We start from the raw sequence: 15,732 nt of genomic DNA on the forward strand, positions 1-15,732 counted from the left end.
TTTGTACCAAGTTCGTTATGGGACTTATTTAAGGAGCTGCCCGTATTTCAAATATCTTAAAGGAACATTGACTTCTATCTTTTGAACATTTGCCTTTGGAGGATTTGTAAGAACTTATTTCATTTTTTATCGAATGTTTTCTCTGTACAATATCAGGGGTACTATTTACAATTGTATTTGAATACTACTCCTCATTAGAGGAAAACTTTCACACAGATTGTAAGCAGCGCCTTGTATATCCTTTCTTTTTCTGTGTCTATCTAATACCATTCCAATACGGGCTGCAGCTGTATATATACAACTAACATACTAGAATTGAGTTGGCTACTGGGTTTTTACAATTGATTCAATAGTCCAAGTCAGAGATATTATCTATTGTATACCATATTATTACTAAATATATATGGAGAACCCACCTGTAATCATGGATGTGATCAATGTTGAAACAAACAAATTTGGAAATAATTCTCTGAGATCTAGCAGGCAGAGATCAACTAATTTATTAACAGGTAACAATGACATGGGAAAAGTAGATTACCCAATAGTTTCTCTAATTCTTTAAACAATTCCATGGGGTTAAGATGCCAAGGAGTGGCAAGATTTAGTATTATTAGATAACTATATTATTCATGACATTGTACCAAGGGGTTTGAGAATTTTTAAATTCCCTGCCTTTGAACTGGATGAGGTAGAGTATCAAATGGAGTGGGAGCAAGCCTTACATAAATGCTCCATAACCCTAATAAAAATATTGATCAAATATAGGGAATACAAACTAGAAAATTTAAAAGTACAAATTGATACGGTGGTAGAAAAAATACAACCCCTTCAAGGTATCAGTAAATGGAAGGAATTGAATGAAAACATACAAACCAAAATAAATTCATATGCTAAAGAACTAGAAATGAACAAACTGAAAAAATTAAGGAGGGACCTTGATGATTTTAGGAATGATAGGGTGTACACTTATAAACAACAGGATAATACCAGTAGGTTAGAACAGACTGACTCTAGGAATAGTTGGACCCCTTCTAATAATATACAGGAAACAATACCTGTACCTGTTGATAATTATAAACAAAGATTGCATGATAATCACCAACATCCAAATAGAAATAAAAATAATTATATACCCTATAAAAATGTTAATAAATATGATCTACCCGATTCGTATAGAGGTAATAGAGAGAAGGGTCAAATGATTTATAAAAAACAACAACAAAATAAGGGACAATATATGAATAAGAATGGTGGAAATAGAACACCCAGTATTTCATGGAATCAGAAAGACAGGGACAGTTCTAATATTGAGACCTCCAATAGATTCCATTTTAATGAAAACCAGACCGACAGGGCATATGAGAATTATAGTCCTAGATGGAACCACCAAGGAGCCAAACCTATATCTAGAGGGATTAATATTAACCATGACTATCAACCCAGGACATGGTCCCCTAAAGAACAAAGACGGGGTAATCAAAATAAGGGGCATTTTTTAGGAACTCCCCCCTGGCGACAAGTGGGCAAAACGGAATGGGGGGGCATACACAAAAGCTCTAGATACCCCAAGAAAACCAAAAAGGCTATTAGAAGATATAGAGGCTGTAGAGGGGGAAACAAACAACGAAAAAAGAAACAGAAATGGTTGGAATTAGAAACAGGACATCAGTTAATTTTTAATTTATCTGATAAAACTTTTACAGAAAATCAAATGAAATTATTATCCAAGGGATTAAATTTTGCCCCTATCTCACAGCCTAATCATTTCGAATTATTCATAGATATACAGAGATATATTAGGAAACTAACTCTAAAGAGATACTATGATAAGATAAATATGACTGATAACATGGAACTAAGTGAGGAAGATTTACTAACACTGGCAAATCTAGAAGTCCTGGACAATGAAAACCTTACCCAAAACATGTGCAATAGTAATCAAGATGAGGAACTATTAAATTGTTCTTTACATGAAGAAGATCATTCAATAATGGCTCATTGCCCCTTAAAGAGAAAATCCATTTTCTATCCACAAAATATGCAGAGTGAATTTATAAAAAATATTTAACAAATTGGTTTGTGAGGACATTAATAAATTATCCTATGGAAGGAAGTTTAAAAATGATAATCTAACTAAAGAAGAAAGAGCTTCTCTTAAAACTTTAACGGATAACTATGATGTAATCTATAGGAATGCAGATAAGGGAGGGGGATTGGTTGTCCAAAATAGATGTGACTATTTGAAAGAGGCATATAAACTATTGAATAATAAAGATACATATCAACTCTTAACGTTTAATCCAACCCAAAATTACAAGAAGGAAGTATTTGAATTCCTATGTAAGGCTAAACAGGATGGAATATTTAATCAGAATGAATTTGCATATTTATATGAAGCATACCCTAAAGTTGCATGCTTCTATCATCTACCTAAAATGCATAAGGATGCAAGGGAACCCCCCGGTAGGCCCATAGTATCAGGTATTGGGTCCTTATGCGACAATATGTCGAAATATATAGATTATTATCTGCAACCCCTAGTTAGAACGATACCATCTTACATTAGAGATACTGTGGACATGATTAATAAATTTGAAGGAAAAGAATGGAGGTCGAACTTTAGTTGGGTTACTTGTGATGTATCGGCACTGTACACTAGTATACCACATACCAAGGGTGTTACAGTAATTAAGGAAGAATGTCAGAAAGGAAATATACCTGTAGTCCAAGCTAAGTTTATTTCTGAGTCCATCAACTTCATCCTCTCTCATAACTACTTTTTATTTGAAAATAAATTCTATAGACAAATACAGGGGACAGCGATGGGGACGACTTTTGCCCCATCGTACGCAAATCTATACATGTCCAATTATGAAGAATGTAAAATATGGAACAATAACCCGTACCTTGCAAACATATATATGTACTATAGGTACATAGACGATATCATTATGATTTGGGAGGGTGAGTCCAAAGGAATAGAAAGATTTATAGAATATATGAATAATAATGATTATAATCTAAAATTCACATATACACAATCAAAGACAGAGATCAGTTTCTTGGATTTAACATTGTTTATAGACCAAAATAAAATAGCAGTCAATAACTTTAGAAAAGAAACTGATAGAAATGGTTTACTAAATGCAAGAAGTGGCCACTATAAACAGTGGAAGAACAACATACCACTTGGACAATATCAGCACATTAGGCGCAATTGTACTAAAGAAAATGACTATAATCAAGAACCTAATATTTTAACTAAGAAATTTTTAGACAAAGGTTATAACAGTGAGCTCCTTTCTACAATGAAAAATAAGGTGGATTTGATGGATAGACAACAACTACTAGATAAAATAAACAGCAAGAAAGTGACTAAACAACACAAATTGGAGAATAAAAATCCAAAATTTATTACAAGATACAATAACCAACACTATAAGATTAAGGGTATAATGAACAAACACTGGAAGGTGTTACAATTGGACCCCATTCTAAAGAAATCCCTGGGAGAGAAACCGGAAATGGTGTTTAGGAAAAATAGGGATCTAAAAAATATCTTAGCTCCTAGTAAACTTCGGAGCAAACCATCAGTAAAGATATCAGACTGGGGGACTAGTACAGGTACATTTAAATGTAAAAAGAAAGACTGTGTAATGTGTCCACATATACCTAGTAACCATAATGTCATTGAAAATTTTGATAATTCTAGAAAGTTTTCCAATAAGGATAGGTGTACTTGTATGAGCACCCATGTGGTATATCACCTTAAGTGCAAATGCAATTATATCTATGTAGGTAGAACCAAAAGAAAAATAAAGTATCGGTTTAGGGAACACCTCAATAATATCGAAAAAGGGTTGGATACTCAGTGTGTCCCAGCATTTTAAGTTAACCCATAATTGTGATCCAAAGGACTTAGAAATTAAAGTTATAGAATGGGTCCCTCCGAATATATGGGACAATAATAGGCTGCTCAAGCTACGACAACGAGAAACATTTTGGATAAAAAAGTTGGATTGTCTCTATCCACAAGGGTTAAATATTGATTTGGATATACAGTCCTTTTTAATGTAAGGTTTTATTAGGTGTGAGATTTATTCTGTAGTTTTATGTGCATTGTTATGTTTTTAAATGTAATATTTATTCACATATTTAAATGAAATATTTATTCACATATTCTTTTAGATGATCAACATATTTTTACATCAATACAAATGGTTTTTATGAAGGTATAGGTAAGCATATTTTTATTTATTAAATGTTTGTTAAATCGTATATTCACATACACAAAAACATGTTAGTATCAGGTGAATATGAGTTTTTATGGTGCCATATATATGTTTGTAAAAAATTTGCAAATAACATGTTGTATAAAATTTTATATATATTAAATCCTCTAATGCAAGATATGAGACAATGAAATAGTTAAACTATCAGTACTGGCTGTATCCGCCTATAAAAGGCAGGCAGTTAGAGACAAGTAACACTCTTGAAAAAGTTCCAGCACGGAACGAAACGTACGTCGAGTGAGGGGGCATATCTATTGCTCTCAACATTGTGAATTTGACAAGTCCGGTGAGGCCGCATTTGCTGTGTTTTTCCACTTTTTGAATTACACCTAGCGGGCTGAGGACTTTGGGTATTTCAGGGTTAATATGCCATTGTTATGTCTATTATAACTATCGCTGTGTGAGAGAGACACATTGCCTTGTTGGGAGAAGGATCCGAATCAGGAGTACACACCAGCAGAGACCAACCAATAGCGGGGAGTCTGTCCACGGAAGTAGCCACCGGATTGGTCCAAAATCCAACACACCCACATACAGCCGGGGTACTGACGCCGCAAGCAACGACATTGGAGCTGAAGTAACCGGGAACAGAACGGGTGATTTTATACACTGCTTGTTTCAATCTTTTAAATTGTGAGTGTGATTCTTATGTGTGATTGATATATTAGGTTTAATAAATTTGTACATCCAGTCTGCACTTAGATGCGTTTGGGCGCTCTTTTTTCTCTATTTTTCTCCTAGATTTTTGTACCAAGTTCGTTATGGGACTTATTTAAGGAGCTGCCCGTATTTCAAATATCTTAAAGGAACATTGACTTCTATCTTTTGAACATTTGCCTTTGCAGGATTTGTAAGAACTTATTTCATTTTTTATCGAATGTTTTCTCTGTACAATATGAGGGGTACTATTTACAATTGCATTTGAATACTACTCCTCATTAGAGGAAAACTTTTACACAGATTGTAAGCAGCGCCTTGTATATCCTTTCTTTTTCTATGCTTGGAGAGTTATTAATCATTGTAAGCCCATAACTTTCCTCTATATCCTGCATTTAACGACTCTCACAGTGTGTGTGTGGTTGAACTAAAGTGCAGAATTCAGTTTACATTTGAAAAAATAACCTTTATCATCAGACTTTGTATTTCGATGTTAAAGTGTTTTATGCAGTTTAAGGCTGTCAAGATGGTTGTGTCAAAGCTGCTCATTGTAGTCTACATAGAGAATGTGTGGAACTCTCTACATCACAGAAGAAAACCAACAGGGAATGAAAGGGGGGGGGGGTGTCAGCCAGAAAGGGTAATAATAAAATATAAGTTTTATAAAAATATAAGTAAGAAAAAACATTTTTAAAAAAAGCTTAGCGGTTTTACTACAAAGCTTATGTAGGATTCACTGATGTGTTTTAAAGACTCTAAATTTACCATCACTTAATAGCTATTAATACTGTATAAAATATTTTTAGTATTAAAAAAAACAAACAAAAAAAAACATACCCTGTTCATCTTCATACATGTACCGAAATCAGCTAGTTTTAAATGGCCAGATTTATCCAGAAGCATATTATCAGGTTTCACATCTCTAAAAGAGGGGAGAGAAAAAACAAAAACAAATAAGTGACGAGAAAAAAATTATTGCTCGTGTTTAATAAATGAATAATTTATTGTATGCAACACATTAAACGTAAAGGGACAGTAAATTCAAAATGAAATTATGTTTTATCTGAATCATTAAAGTTTAATTTGAAACAAGTGCAAATCATGAATAACCACAGCTGAATTATTTCCATTTGCAGGTTTTTTTAACTTCTTTTTGCAAACCATTTCCTAACAAGTGAAGCAATATTAAATGCTTTTCAACTCTTTGTTACTGGTATCACATCATCTATTACACCTTTGTTCACAGTCCTATGAAATCTGTTGGTGCTTTACAAAAAATTGTAATAGTAATAATCATCTTTGTTGTAGAAGTCTAAAGGCTGCCAGAATGTAAGAAGGGGTTATGCATTACAAAGACCTGCAGAATATGGCAGCCAGAAATCATTGGTAGGATGATACATAAGGAAAGGGAATGTCTATAAGGAGAATAAGCCTATATAAACATTTGTATAGAATGAGGGGGAACACATTTATTACATTATGTGGTTTAATTTAACATATGAATTGAAAATACATTCCTAACTATGGGCTGTTCATAAGATATATATATATATATATATATATATATATATATATACACATAAGCATAAGTGTTGCAAAACATTGCATGACTTGATTCTCTATTTTAACAGCTTGAACGGAGCATGAGCAAAATAACTGATAAAAACAATTTATGTTTACCAGATAAATTCCTTTCCTTCCGGATAGAGTCTACGGCTTCATTCCTTACTGTTAGGAAATACAACACCTTGGCACCAGGAGGAGGCAAAGACACCCCAGCCGAAGACTTAAATATCCCTCCTACTTCCTCATTACCCCAGTCATTCTGCAGAGGAAACAAGGAAACGTAGGAGAAATATCAGGGTATAAATGGTGCCAGAAGAATAAGATAAATAATAGAGGGCCGCACCTAAAAAAGAAAAAAAAAATGGACGGGGGCCGTGGACTCTCCCTATCCAGAAGGAAAATAATTTATCTAGAAAGCATAAATTATGTTTCCTTCCTAAGATAGGAAGAGTCCACAGCTTTATTCCTTACTGTTGGGAAAACTATACCCAAGCTCCAGAGGACACTGAATGAATAATGGGAGCGAACAAAAAGGAAGAGGCAGGCCGTATTCTGAGGGCACCACAGCCTGCAAAACTTTTTTTCCGAAAGCTGCTTCAGTCGAAACAAAAACATCAAACTTGTAAAATGTAGAAAAAGAATGTAAGGAGGACCAGGTAGTCGCCTTACAAATCTGATCCATAGAGGCCTCGTTCTTAAAGGCCCAAGAGGAAGTCACTGCTCTACAGGAATGAGTCGTTATCCTCTCAGGAGGATGAGGTCCCGCTGTCTTGTAAGCTAAGCGGATGACACTCCTTAATCAAAAAGATAGGGATCGAAGTAGCCTTCAGCCCCTTATGCTTCCCTGAATAGACAACAAACAAAGAGGAAGTTTCTTTAAACTCCTTAGTAGCCTGAAGATATAATTTCAAGGCGCGAACCATATCCAAATTGTGAAGTAAACGTTCCTTCGATGAAGAAAGATTAGGACACAAAGAAAGAACTACACTCTCTTTATTGATGTTGCGATCTGACACAACTTTAGGGAGAAAACCTAATTTAGTACGTAAAACTGCCTTATCTGCATGAAAAATCAGATAAGGGGGCTCACATTGCAAAGTAGAGATCACAGAAAAACAGAATTTATGTTTACCTGATAAATTACTTTCTCCAACGGTGTGTCCGGTCCACGGCGTCATCCTTACTTGTGGGATATTCTCTTCCCCAACAGGAAATGGCAAAGAGCCCAGCAAAGCTGGTCACATGATCCCTCCTAGGCTCCGCCTACCCCAGTCATTCGACCGACGTTAAGGAGGAATATTTGCATAGGAGAAACCATATGGTACCGTGGTGACTGTAGTTAAAGAAAATAAAATATCAGACCTGATTAAAAAAACCAGGGCGGGCCGTGGACCGGACACACCGTTGGAGAAAGTAATTTATCAGGTAAACATAAATTCTGTTTTCTCCAACATAGGTGTGTCCGGTCCACGGCGTCATCCTTACTTGTGGGAACCAATACCAAAGCTTTAGGACACGGATGAAGGGAGGGAGCAAATCAGGTCACCTAAATGGAAGGCACCACGGCTTGCAAAACCTTTCTCCCAAAAATAGCCTCAGAAGAAGCAAAAGTATCAAACTTGTAAAATTTGGTAAAAGTGTGCAGTGAAGACCAAGTCGCTGCCCTACATATCTGATCAACAGAAGCCTCGTTCTTGAAGGCCCATGTGGAAGCCACAGCCCTAGTGGAATGAGCTGTGATTCTTTCGGGAGGCTGCCGTCCGGCAGTCTCGTAAGCCAATCTGATGATGCTTTTAATCCAAAAAGAGAGAGAGGTAGAAGTTGCTTTTTGACCTCTCCTTTTACCGGAATAAACAACAAACAAGGAAGATGTTTGTCTAAAATCCTTTGTAGCATCTAAATAGAATTTTAGAGCGCGAACAACATCCAAATTGTGCAACAAACGTTCCTTCTTTGAAACTGGTTTCGGACACAGAGAAGGTACGATAATCTCCTGGTTAATGTTTTTGTTAGAAACAACTTTCGGAAGAAAACCAGGTTTAGTACGTAAAACCACCTTATCTGCATGGAACACCAGATAAGGAGGAGAACACTGCAGAGCAGATAATTCTGAAACTCTTCTAGCAGAAGAAATTGCAACCAAAAACAAAACTTTCCAAGATAATAACTTAATATCAACGGAATGTAAGGGTTCAAACGGAACCCCCTGAAGAACAGAAAGAACTAAGTTGAGACTCCAAGGAGGAGTCAAAGGTTTGTAAACAGGCTTGATTCTAACCAGAGCCTGAACAAAGGCTTGAACATCTGGCACAGCTGCCAGCTTTTTGTGAAGTAACACAGACAAGGCAGAAATCTGTCCCTTCAGGGAACTTGCAGATAATCCTTTTTCCAATCCTTCTTGAAGGAAGGATAGGATCCTAGGAATCTTAACCTTGTCCCAAGGGAATCCTTTAGATTCACACCAACAGATATATTTTTTCCAAATTTTGTGGTAAATCTTTCTAGTTACAGGCTTTCTGGCCTGAATAAGAGTATCGATAACAGAATCTGAGAACCCTCGCTTCGATAAAATCAAGCGTTCAATCTCCAAGCAGTCAGCTGGAGTGAAACCAGATTCGGATGTTCGAACGGACCCTGAACAAGAAGGTCTCGTCTCAAAGGTAGCTTCCAAGGTGGAGCCGATGACATATTCACCAGATCTGCATACCAAGTCCTGCGTGGCCACGCAGGAGCTATCAAGATCACCGACGCCCTCTCCTGATTGATCCTGGCTACCAGCCTGGGGATGAGAGGAAACGGCGGGAACACATAAGCTAGTTTGCTGTTAAACACTAAAAAACTCTAAGCCATCTCCGTGGAGATGTTGCCTGTACAACGGCAAAGAGAATGACTGGGGTAGGCGGAGCCTAGGAGGGATCATGTGACCAGCTTTGCTGGGCTCTTTGCCATTTCCTGTTGGGGAAGAGAATATCCCACAAGTAAGGATGACGCCGTGGACCGGACACACCTATGTTGGAGAAATCTGCGCGCAGAGGCGATAAGAAATAAAAAGAGAACCTTCGAAGATAACAATGCTATGTCAACGGAGAGCAGAGGATTTAGGCTCTAAGGAGGAGCCCGAGATCGAATCACAGATCTGATCCTAATCAGAGCCTTAAAGGGACACTGAACCCAAATTTTTTCTTTTGTGATTCACATAGAGCATGAAATTTTAAGCAACTTTCTAATTTACTCCTATTATCACATTTTCTTTATTCTCCTGGTATCTTTATTTGAAATGCCAAAATGTAAGTTTAGATGCCGGCACATTTTTGGGGAACAAACCGGGTTTTCCTTGCTGATTGGTGGATAAATTCATCCACCAATAAAAAGTGCTGTCCAGAGTTCTAAACCAAAAAAAGCTTAAATGTGTTTGTTTTTTTCAAATAAAGATAGCAAGAAAACAAAGAAAATTTGATAATAGAAGTAAATTAGAAAGTTGCTTAAAATTGCATTCTCTATCTGAATCACGAAAGAAAAAATTTGGGTTCAGTGTCTCTTTAAAGGACTGCACGTCTGGAAGCTCAGCCAGTCTCTTGTGCAATAAAAACCGACAGGGCTGAAATCTGTCCCCTCAGGGAACTAGTAGAAAGGCCCTTCTCCAGTCCTTTCTGGAGAAAAGATAAGATCCTGCCAACCCTAACTCAGAGAGGAAAAACCACGCTCACCACGCTCTACACAATAGAATAAGTAGGTCCTCCATACTTAGTGGTAGATATGCCAAGTAACTGGTTTACGAGCTTGAATAAAAGTATCGATGACACTCTCAGAGAAACCTCTCTTGGCTAAGACTAAGCGTTTAATCTGCACGCAGTCAGCCTCAGAGAATCTAGAATTTTATGAACAAAGGGACTTTGTATCAGCAGGTCTCTGCGACAAGTTAACTTCCACAGAGAAGTTGAGGACATCCCCCTAGATCCGTGAACCACGTCCTTTGCGGCCACGATGGAGCAATTAGGATTACTGATAACCGCTCCTGCTTGATGCGGACCACTACTCGAGGAAGAAGCGGTAATGGAGGAAAAAGATATATGAGTTTGAACCTCCAGGGCACTGCTAGTGCTTCTATTACATCCGCTTGGGGATCCCTCAACCCGTACCTGGGTAGCTTGGTATTGATATGGGATGCCTTGAGATCTATCTCCAGCGTCCCCAACTTGCTGCATATCTCTGCAAACACCTCGGAAAGGAAGGATTGCCTGCTGAAAAAATCCGCCTCCCAGTTGTCCACACCCGGAATGTGGGCCTCCGGGTCAGGGTTTTTTCCCTGCTTCGTTTCCCTTGTGCTGTTGGCAGCCATTTTACTCACCTCTCTTGGTGACTTTGGTGTATAGTGTGTGATGCTGCATCATATACATCATCCGTGTGAGACAGGTTGCAGTCTCAGAATTGTGATGTCATCAATTATTATTAAAAGGGTCTCTGTTCAGTATGCTTTGCCCTTGTGTTGTCTCAGAACTGTTTGCGAGTTCCAGTGTATTACCTGGCTGTCTGACTTCCCTCCTGGTTCCTGATCCCTGGCTTGTTCCTGACTCTGCTGTTCTCCTTGTTCCTGATTCCGGCTCGTCTGACTATTCGCTTTGGCTCATGACTCGGCTCGTCTGACTTCCAGCTCTGGTTTCGATTCCTGGCTTGTTATTTGACTTGTGGACTTTTTATTATATTTTGCTATTAATAAAAGGTGTGATTATTTTTGCACTTCTTGTCTCAGTATGATTCCTGGCACCCTGATATTATACAAGGTCCATGAATCATGAAGGTGCTAACAATCCACATTTACCTGTCATCATTTCCAGGATGGATGGATGGATGAACAGGATCACCGCTTGGATCAATTTGCACTAGCCCTGCAAACCCTGCTGACTCGCACTGCACATTTGGACCAAAGTGTTCCGCAAGTTATGGCTGCTCCAGTTTCTGCTGCTGCACCTAGTCCTACCAGGAGCATGCCTGGTTCTGCACCTCTACCTCAGCGATATAAAGGCGATCCTAATCAGTGCAGAGGATTTTTGAACCAGGTGGGCATTTATTTTGAGATGTTACCTCAGGCTTTTCCCTCTGACAGAGCTAAGGTGGAATTTCTCATCTTGTTACTCTCTGACACAGCTCTTGCCTGGGCTAATCCCTTGTGGGAGACTAATAAACCTGTGATTTCAAATTATCCTGAATTTTTGGCCTCCTTTCGAAGGGTATTTGATGTTCCGGCTTGCTCCTCCTCTACTGCAAAACGACTCATGTCCACTCAGCAAGGTACAAGATCTGTTGCTCAGTATGCCATTGAGTTCCGAACGCTTGCCGCAGAGGTAGGTTGTGAAAATGCAGCCCTTGTTGATGCCTTCTTTAATGGGCTCTCTAATGCGATTAAAGACGACGTTGCTGCCAGATATTTACTAGAGGATTTCGAGGCATTGGTGTTTTTTTTATCCTAATTAATCCTAAAGAAGCTCTCTTTCAAGGAGCGCTTGCGGAAGCCTCCTGTTCCGTTGTCTCCTTTGTGTTCGTTCCCACCCATGCCTCCCTCTCCTCCCATGCCTCCTGGTCCCGAGTCACCAGGTACTGCTGAGCCAATGCAGTTGGGATTCAAGCGTCTCTCCGCGGCGGAGAGGGCCTTTAGGAGGAGGGAGGGGCTCTGCCTCTATTGTGGGTTACAGGGCCACCTTTTGAAATCTTGTCCTACATGGCCGGGAAACGCTCACACCTAAGGTCCTGTCATGGGCAGACGTTGGGTGGTTTATCCTCGTCCCCGGAACTGCTAAAGGAGAAACCTTTGGTCACGGTTGTCCTTTCCTGGGTGGACTCCTCCATAATCACCCAGGCTCTTGTTGACTCCGGTGCTGCGGGCTATTTCATTGACAGCGCTTTTGTATCAAAGCCCTCCATTCCTGTTTTGCCTCAGTCCGTTCCGCTTGCTATAGAGGCCATTGATGGCAGGCCCCTTCAGCCCGCACTCGTTACTCACGAAACCGCTCAGTTATCCATGGCTGTTGGGGCTCTCCATTTTGAAACCCTCCAGTTCCAGGTGATAAATTCTCTGCATTTTCCAGTTGTTCTGGGTTATTCCTGGCTCCAAAAGCATAATCCCAGTCTCAACTGGCGCACATCTGAAATGTTGTTGTGGTCTCCGCAATGTATTTCCACTTGTCTTCGGAAACCAGTTAAAGTCTTGTGCACTTCTTCGGTATCTCAATTGCCAGAGGAATACCGAGAATTCCTAAACGTTTTTGACAAGGTGCGTGCCGGTACGTTGCCTCCTCACCGGTCTTACAATTGTGCCATAGACCTGCAACCCGGAGCCATTCCTCCTCGGAGCTGGGTTTACCCTCTGTTTCTTGCGGAGAATGGTGCTATGCAGGAGTATGTTGCCAATGCTCTGTCGCAGGGGATCATCCGCAAATCATGCTCTCCTGCAGGGGCTGGCTTCTTCTTTGTGAAGAAAAAGGGTGGCGAGTTAAGACTCGATTATAGGGGTCTTAATCGTCTTACCATTAAGAATGCTTACCCTATTCCACTCATTAAGGAACTCTTTGACTGCCTCAAGGGAGCTACGGTCTTTTCTAAACTTGATTTGAGAGGAGCGTACAATCTCGTTAGGATCAAGGAGGGCCACGAATGGAAAACGGCATTTAACACCAGGAGCGGGCATTATGAGTATCTTGTAATGCCCTTTGGCCTATGTAATGCTCCTGCTGTTTTCCAGGAATTGATTAATGATGTCCTACGAGATATGTTGCAACAGTGTGTTGTGGTGTACTTAGACGACATCCTCATACACTCACCCACACTTGAGGCTCATCGTTCTGATGTTACACGAGTTCTTCAGAGACTACGCGAGAACAGCCTGTTTTGTAAACTCGAGAAATGTGAGTTCCATCAGACTCAAGTAACCTTCCTAGGTTATGTAATCTCCGTTGCAGGGTTCTCCATGGATCCTGACAAGTTGTCTGCAGTTCTGCAATGGCCTCGCCCAGTTGGTCTTCAGTCTATTCAACGTTTTTTGGGGTTCGCCAATTACTATAGAATGTTTATTTTAAAAAAAATCTTCCTTGGTCAATCCTATCACAGACATGACCCGTAAAGAGAATGATCCACTCCATTGGTCACCTACTGCCATTAAGGCATTTGATAGTCATTAAGGCCTTTGCTGCCGCTCCAGTTCTGGCTCATCCTAACCTTGTCCTGCCTTTCGTTCTTGAGGTCGACACGTCAGACTGGAGTAGGTGCCCTCTTGTCTCAACGTCCTACGCCTGAGGGTTCCTTGCATCCGTGCAGTTTCTTCTCTAAGGAATTGTCTCCAGCAGAGTGCAATTATGAAATTGGCGACAGGGCATTACTGGCCATAATTTTGGCACTCAAGGAATGGAGGCATCTTCTCGAGGGTACTAGCGTGCCAGTGCTCATTCTTACTGACCACAAGAATTTAACTTATCTATCTGAATCAAAACATTTGTCGTCCCGACAGGCCAGATGGGCGCTATTTTTGTCTCGGTTTAATTATGCGGTCTCCTACCTGCCTGGTAGTAAGAATGTTAGTGCTGATGCCCTCTCTTGGCAATTTTTGCCTCTGTCCAAGGAGGAGTCTGTACCTACTCCAGTTATACCTCCTGACCATATTTTGGCTACCATACGTACCAATTTGACTTCTTCCTTGGGGGAGGAGATCCTGGCTGCACAAACCAATGCACCTCCTGAGAAACCTAGTGGTAAGTGTTTTGTTCCTGAGAATCTTCAAACTAAACTTTTGCACACTTACCACTATCCTAAAGCCGCAGGTCACCCAGGCAAGAACCAAATGATTTGGTCTGTCACTCGACAATTCTGGTGGCCAGGTCTTCATTCTGATGTTGCTGCGTATGTTGCCTCCTGCTCAGTTTGTGCACAGAATAAGACTCCTCAACGTCTTCCTGTGGGTCTTCTTCAACCTATTGCTAATTGTGAGCGACCTTTGACACATATTTCCATGGACTTCATTGTTGAGCTCCCTGTTTCCAATGGCAATACTGTTAATCCTTATGGTGGTTGACAGTTTTTCTAAAATGTCACATTGCATTCCCTTGAAGAAGTTGCCTACCGCTCAGGAGCTTGCTTAAAATTTTGCCCGGGAGGTCTTCCATTTACATGGGTTACCCAAGGAGATAGTGTCGGACCGGGGTAGCCAGTTTGTCTCCAGATTTTAGCATTCCTTTTGTGCTCAAATGGGGATCCAGCTTACCTTCTCCTCGGCATATCACCCTCAATCCAATGGGGCTGCGGAACGGTCTAATCAATCTCTTGAACAGTTCCTCCGTTGCTATGTCTCAGATAACCACAATAATTGGTCTGAACTGTTACCTTGGACAGAGTTTGCTCGTAATAGTGCTATTAATGCTTCCTCCAAGTTATCCCCGTTATGGAGAATTATGGGTTTCAACCATCGTTGTTGCCTGATTCATTCATGTCTCAAGGTATTCCGGCTTTGGAGGAGCATCTCCGGCAACTCCGTTCCACGTGGGTGCAGATTTAGGATTGCCTTCATTGTTCTATGCAGCGCCAAAAGTTCCAGGCTGATAGTAGGCGTCTGCCCGCACCTTCCTACCAGGTTGGTGACAGGGTTTGGCTGTCCTGCCACAACTTGAACCTTTGTGTGCCTTCCAATAAACTGACTCCCCGTTATGTTGGTCCTTTTCGAATACTCCGACGGGTCAATCCTGTGGCTTACGCTTTTGACCTTCCTCATGCAATGCACATCTCCAATGTTTTTCATGTCTCCCTCTTGAAACCATTGGTTTGTAATCGGTTTACCACTGTGTTGCCTCGTCCCCGTCCTATCTTTGTTGACAACCATGAGGAATATGAGGTCAGCAGCATTATTGACTCTCGTATGTCATGGGGGCGTGTACAGTATATGGTTCACTGGAGGGGCTTCGGTCCAGAGGAGTGTTCATGGGTTCCCTCCAGTGATGTTCATGCTCCCACCCTCCTCCGTGCATTCCATGCCCGTTTCTCCAATAAGCCTTTTGTCCTCCCGCGGGGGAGGAGTTGTTGAGGGGAGGGTACTGTCAGGGTTTTTTCCCTGCTTTGTTTGCCCTGTGCTGCTGGCAGCCATTTTACTCACCTCTCTTGCCGACTCTGGTGCATAGTGTGTGATGCTGCTCATTTCCTGCACGCCCTTTTATGGCCAGACTGGTGTACATCATCCGTG

At 40.4% G+C, this 15,732-nt stretch overlaps 1 protein-coding gene across 1 annotated transcript in view; it reads right to left on the minus strand.

Moving 5' to 3' along the window:
- The window catches only part of ROCK1 (Rho associated coiled-coil containing protein kinase 1), a 1,092,122-nt gene that overhangs the window by 724,933 nt on the left and 351,457 nt on the right, over window positions 1-15,732 (minus strand). Inside the window, exon 6 of the mRNA XM_053714968.1 lies at window positions 5,787-5,871. Within this exon, the coding sequence (XP_053570943.1) occupies window positions 5,787-5,871 (85 nt within the window). The remainder of the gene's footprint in view (window positions 1-5,786; window positions 5,872-15,732) is intronic.

The sequence above is a fragment of the Bombina bombina genome, chromosome 5 (genome assembly GCF_027579735.1).
Source record: "Bombina bombina isolate aBomBom1 chromosome 5, aBomBom1.pri, whole genome shotgun sequence".
In the NCBI taxonomy this organism is placed as follows: Eukaryota; Metazoa; Chordata; class Amphibia; order Anura; family Bombinatoridae; genus Bombina; species Bombina bombina.